A 6,300-nucleotide genomic window follows, 5' to 3' on the forward strand; every position below is an offset into this window, starting at 1 on the left:
GAAAGATTTGGAGGGTTTTAAGTCAGAGAGTGATGATCCCATTAATGATGTGTGGAGCATTCACTTGAGATGGGCAGGAGCAGAGTGGCTGAGCTGGGCCAGGACAAGAGCTCTTAGAGACTTCAGATGGGATGATGGCAGGAAAGAGGAAGCATCCGTGTAGAGGTAGAAACCTTGGCATTGCTGCTGACAAGGTTGCAAGGAAGGGCATTGTGGGCCAAAGTCTGGGGGAAGAGGGTGGCAAAGCACAAAGATTATTCCTAGTTTTCAGAAATGGCCCCCTGAGTGGGTTGGGGACATTAACTGTGCTGGAAAAGAGCTAGGAAGAATAGACTTTTTTAAATTCATGGGATGTTAATGGGGGAAGAATCCAGAATTTTGCTTTAACCATCAAGAGTTTGAAATGTCTCTGAGACATCCACCTGGAAGGGTCACATGGGCAACTGGAACTGTGAATCTGAAGGAGGAGATCCAAACTGAGAGGTAAATGTGAGAAAGTCCCAGACAGAGAATTTGAAGCCATGAGAAGGAGGGAGAGAGTAACAGGGTGGGTAGTCAGGAGAGAGTCCTGAGGGGTACCAGGCAGTACAGCTGGGGAAGAAACAAATCCTCAAATATTTAATTAGAACAAAAAGCGTGGGCTTCAGCAAAACTCTTCTGGATGTTACCGTAATGGTGGATACATGACATTATACACTTATTTGCCAAGAACCATGGAGCTGTATGACACAAAGAGCTAACCCTAATGTAAACTATAGGCTTTAACTGATAGTAATAGATCAATATTCATTCATCAATGATAACAAATACTCTACACAAATGCAAGATTTTTTCTTTGGTTTTTGGTTTTTTTGCAGGATGCTAATAATAGGAGAAACTGGGGAGGGGGGCAGGGCAGGCTCTCTATACTTTCTGCTCAATTTTTCCAGAAATCTAAAGCTGTTCTAAAAAATAAAGTCTTTTAATTTAAAAGGGAGAAAGCAAACGCTTTAGGATCTGGCTAAAAGAAAACAAACCCAAAAAGTGTCAAAGGCTTCCTAGAAAGGAAAAAGAGCCTAAAACAATATAGATTTATTTTGAAGAAAAAAGACAGCCTTTTCTTACAAATCTAGTTTGAACATAGCACAGATCAAAGATCCAAGAGAAATCATTAGCTTTCCACGACTGTTCTGTAACTCAAAATCTCTTCTCAGAGGAAAGGATTTAAGAAGCTGGATCAGTTGTAAAGCATTGATCCTTTTCCCTATTCAAATCAAAGCATATTTTTCACAGGCCAGGTCAAAGGAGAGATCTTCCAGGGTCAATCAAAACTAGATTTTAAATTCTACTCCAATTCCACTGGAATCTGAGTGATGAACAAGTCCACTTAACTTTCCTGAGGCTCAGATTCAATCATCTGTAACTGGAGAAAATATTTATCCCATAGGCTTGCTGTGAAGAATAAAAAGATCTGGTATTCCATGAAATGAATTGTACATACTATTATAATTGATGGTAAGGATGTTATAGATATTATTACTATTATTATCATTAAGCACTGGGCATTGTGCTAAGTGCTTATAGATATTATTTCATTTAATCTTTCCAACAGCCCTATAAAGTAGGCATTCCTAGCTCCGTGTGAGAATAGGCCCAGACAGGTTCAGTGACTTGCCCAAGAGCACACAGCTAATAAATGGGTGAAATACAAACTTGAACCCAGCTCAGCTTGTTTCCACAATGCTGTCAAGTGCCTACTCATAGATTGCCCAAATCAGTACAAGGATTCTGCATTATAAGTAAAATATTTATTCTTTATTTCACATTTACTTTGCTAAACCATGTCAGACTTTTCTCTATCAGTGGTCTTACTTCAGTGTTAATACGTGGGTAGGGTACAAAGAGGCTTTCACAGGAAGGCAACGAAGATAGATTAGACTGTGGTTTTCTAAGATCCAGAGGAAATGAATCATCCCTTGATTCTTCCTATGTTGTCTCAAACAGAAAAAGAAAGATAATGGACGTCCCTTGATTTTGATACAAAAGCCTATCTAGTTCCTAGAATTTTTCCTAAAAAGCCCATTGTTAAGGTAAGAATAATTATATCGAGTCTTTCATTCTATTCTTCTGTTATTTCTGTATTCTCTTTGACAGTATTTTTTAAGTGTTTGGGGTAATTTCAAGGCAGAAAGTGTTGGGTGACAGGGATTTGCAAAATAGCTATAGTTGATATTTTATATTAATTCTTACGGAAATAATTCATCATCTTAATTTTCTTTTCATTCTAAAGTGTTTCCCAAAAATGTAACTCTTCATGAATTCACAAAATCCTAATAGAAAGCCTTCTGTTTGGTAATGGACCATCCGCTTTGGCCACCCGTTACGCTCTGTGAGCAAACCATTCCCAAGTTTCACCTGAGCTGAGTAGACACATGAATGTGTGTAGACTCCAGCATCACACACACAGTCATACACATGCAGGAGCTTTCCTAGTTTTTTGGGTGTGCTTTATTTATTTATTTGCCCTGAAAACGGGACTGAATTTCCCAGATGATTAAGTGAACTTCAGAGCTCCAAATCAAGGGCTTAAATATTGGGGTCTTTACAGAGACTCCAAACCTCTTGGACTTTAAGAAAGAAGAAGAAGAAAGCAGGCAAAACCCTTTATCCCTTAGTTAAGTCTAAAAAGGCAAGTCAAGTAGAAAATGTAACAGGAACATTAAAAACAAAAAAAGTCTAACCTGAGACACAAGAACAAGGGGCCACCTTCTGCTGTGGCCAGCCAAGGAATTCAAACATTTCGTCAGCAGGATTCCAGCCAATCTTCACTTGAGCTTTTATAAAGCTGGCCCCAGGCATTCCAGAGCAAGATGTAGCTGCACAGTCTACTTGCTTCTTAGCTACTTCACAGGAGCTGGCAGTGGTCCCCAGACTTGCCCAAAAGCCATGGCAAAGAATGGACTTGTAATTTACATCCTGGTTATCACCTTACTCCTGGACCAGACCACCAGCCACACATCCAAATTTAAAGCCAGGAAGCACAGCAAACGCCGAGTGAAAGGTAACAGGGCTTTTCAGGCCAGCAAAATTCTAGGCTTGCTCAGTGTGGGGAGGGACTGGGCAATATTCATTTCCAAACTCTTCCAGGAGAACTGTCTCTGGTGAAAGTACCATGCCATCATGTGGATATGGCATTTCAGGCGACTGAGTGACCTTTTAATTCTCTGGAATAGTTTGATATTTAAAGGAATCACGCAGTGGGGTCCTTTTTTTTTTAATAGAAAAAGTTTCTGTGTTGTATATCCTTTGTCAAGTGAGCTTAGCCACGAAGAATGTTCTTCAGAGGGAGGTAACCTGGATACGTGGATATCTGGTTATTATGAACAAGGGGTCAAGTAGAATAGACTGATTAATAATTAGAGTATACTGTTTCATTCCTAGATATTATATAACTGTTCAAATATATTTGTAAGATAACTATAATCTTATTAAATGTATAGTCAAGGTTAGACCATTTTGTCACTGGTTATCACATAGGTATATTTTCATACCTCTGACAATATAAAGACAGTCTAGGGCGCCTGGGTGGCTCAGATGGTTAAGCGTCTGCCTTCGGCTCAGGTCATGATCCCGGACTCCTGGGATTGAGTCCCGCATCGGGCTCCCTGCTCAGCGGGGAGCCCGCTTCTCCCTCTGCCTCTCTCTCTCTCTCTGTCTCTTATGAATAAATAAATAAAATCTTTAAAAAAAAAAGTCTATACTACACATTTAAGTTTTTTCATGTCAGAGAGAAATTGAACCTCTTTTTAAACTTAAAAATATTTCAACATGCAAAGTCATGTAGCGTTTGAAAATATATTTTTTAAAGATTTTATTTATTTATTAGGGAGAGAGAGAGAAAGCACAAGCAGGGGGAGTGGCAGGCAGAGGGAGAAGCAGGCTTCTAGCGGAGCAGGGAGCAGGGAGCCCGATGTGGGACTCGATCCCAGGACCCTGGGATCATGACCTGAGCAGAAGGCAGACGCTTAACCGACTGAGCCATCCAGGCGTCCCTACGTTTGCAAACATTTTAATGCAAAACTGTATCTCCAAGCAATCCCCAAATCTGGATGGCTTGAACTGGGTTAAGAGGCAAAAAAGAAAAAAAGGGGTTCCTGGGTGGCTCAGTCAGTTAAGTGACCAACTCCTGATTTCAGCTCAGGTTATGATCTCAGGGTCATGATTTCAGGGTCGTGAGATCAAGCCCTACGCTGGGCTCTGCACTCAATGGGAGTCTGCTTGACATTCTCTCTCTCCCTCTGCCCCTCCCCCCTGATCACTCTCTTTCTCTCTCAAATAAGTAAATCTTTAAAAAAGAAAAAACAAATCTTGCAAAAAACAAAGATGACAGCAATTTATTTGCAATATGCTGAAAGCATAGCAAGAGGAAAAAAGTATCAAGGGAGACAAAGAGTGATGTTTTATCTCATTCTCTGAGTCATTTTCATTTTCCTATCAGCATATTTCAAGGTCTGTATTATGACACTATTTCCTTAACAATTTCACCTCATTAGTAACAAAACATATGAAACATACCAACAAAGTGCAAGGCAGACTTGACACAACATGGATGGCTGGTGGGTTAAAAAGGAGGCTTGTCTTGCTGTGTGCTCTGCGTATTATAAAGTGCCCTAAAAAGGGGGCATTTATTTCTATGATTTAGGTCTGACGCAAGATTTCTTCAGTGGACTCTTTTTCCTTATACAATATTAAACTTTCCTGTTACCTCTTTTAAATGGAAGGTTAAAATACTTCTCATACGTGGTATAGTATACTGGTGAAGATGAGGGCAGGGGAAGGAGGGAGGGAGAAGATATTGTGTGACCATGTGGCGTATTTTTCCTGCCAGCATCTCTTCACCGCCAGGAGGCAGTGGCAAAGTGGTGACCACCCAGTAGGGATGTGGAGAGAGCTGTGAACGTGTGGGTGTGTGTGTGTGCTATGGGGATGTTTCTGAAGTCATTCGGTTCAGGTCACGCAGAGCTCCCCGCACCCCACCCCAGCCACACGCATGTATACCCACATGCTCTTCTTCCCTGTTTGCCTTTTAACTGACTGCGCACACCTCTTCAGCATCATCCTCCCGAAGGAGTTTTTGTGAGTTTTCGCTATTAAGTCCAAAAAAGCAGATTCTACAGCAGTAAGTGATGCAATAAGCCTAAACTTACCAAACACTTCTCTCTCCACTAACACATACAATTTTAAAACATTTTAAGTATCTGGTACTTATACCAAACTTTATGAAATCAAAAATGAAAGCCATTTTTTCTCTCCCAATCCTCTTCACAAAATTACCCACTATTACGTGTTGGGAAATAATATTCCCAGAGTTCTTCTAATGCACAATTAAAACCTGCTATTTTTAACCAAATAAGAATTGGCTATTAATTTATTTCATCCACCGAATCTTGGATAACTATCAACATAAGGGATACATCAGTCCTTAAAGTAGTTGCATAATATTCCATTGCACAGATGGGTCATGATTCATGTCATCTGTTCTCTCTTGGTGAACTTCTATGTGGCTTCCATTCTATTGTTTTTGATCCACTGCCTTAGTGAACTGCTTTGTACACATATACTGAACCCATGCTAGGTAGGATGTTATGATACACCTCTAGAAAACTGCAGGTTCATCACACTTTCCAACTGTCTCCCAAAATAATAGCATCAACCCACAATGCTCCCATCTTCAGCATATGAGAGTGACCATTCCTACACACCTTGACAACGTTAACATCATATCATCAGCTTAAGCTCTGTCAACCTAACCAAAAAACAAAATACCTCTCTTTTAATTTGCATTTCTTTGGTTGTTAAAAAGGTTGACACTTCTTTGGTTGTTAATGAGGATGAGGTAGATTTCATAGATTTACTGGTCATTTTCCAGGAATTATTTCTGCATTTCTATACTGAAACTACTTTTGGAGAAAAACAATAATAAAATGAGAGGGAGTTTTTGTTTTTGTTATTGTTGTTTTACTCAAAATGGCAATTGAGGGACTTAACTCAAAAATAAAATTTCCCTGGTAATTTAACTCATAGGTCTCAATAAATTATATGTTGCAGAAATGAATAAAATTTAATTTTTTTAAAAAGATTTTATTTAGTTACTCGACAGAGAGAGACACAGCAAGAGAGGGAACGCAAGCAGGGGGAGAGGGAGAAGCAGGCTTCCCACGGAGCAGGGAGCCCGAAGCGGGGCTCGATCCCAGGACCCTGGGATCACGACCCGAGCCGAAGGCAGACGCTTAACGACTGAGCCACCCAGGCGCCCCTAAA

At 40.2% G+C, this 6,300-nt stretch overlaps 1 protein-coding gene across 1 annotated transcript in view; it reads left to right on the forward strand.

Moving 5' to 3' along the window:
- Positions 1 to 2,925: 2,925 nt before the first annotated feature.
- The window catches only part of CLEC3A (C-type lectin domain family 3 member A), a 7,413-nt gene continuing 4,038 nt past the window's right edge, over positions 2,926 to 6,300 (forward strand). Inside the window, exon 1 of the mRNA XM_021702742.2 lies at positions 2,926 to 3,040. Within this exon, the coding sequence (XP_021558417.1) occupies positions 2,926 to 3,040 (115 nt within the window). The remainder of the gene's footprint in view (positions 3,041 to 6,300) is intronic.

Source organism: Neomonachus schauinslandi, chromosome 16 (genome assembly GCF_002201575.2).
Source record: "Neomonachus schauinslandi chromosome 16, ASM220157v2, whole genome shotgun sequence".
NCBI lineage: Eukaryota > Metazoa > Chordata > Mammalia > Carnivora > Phocidae > Neomonachus > Neomonachus schauinslandi.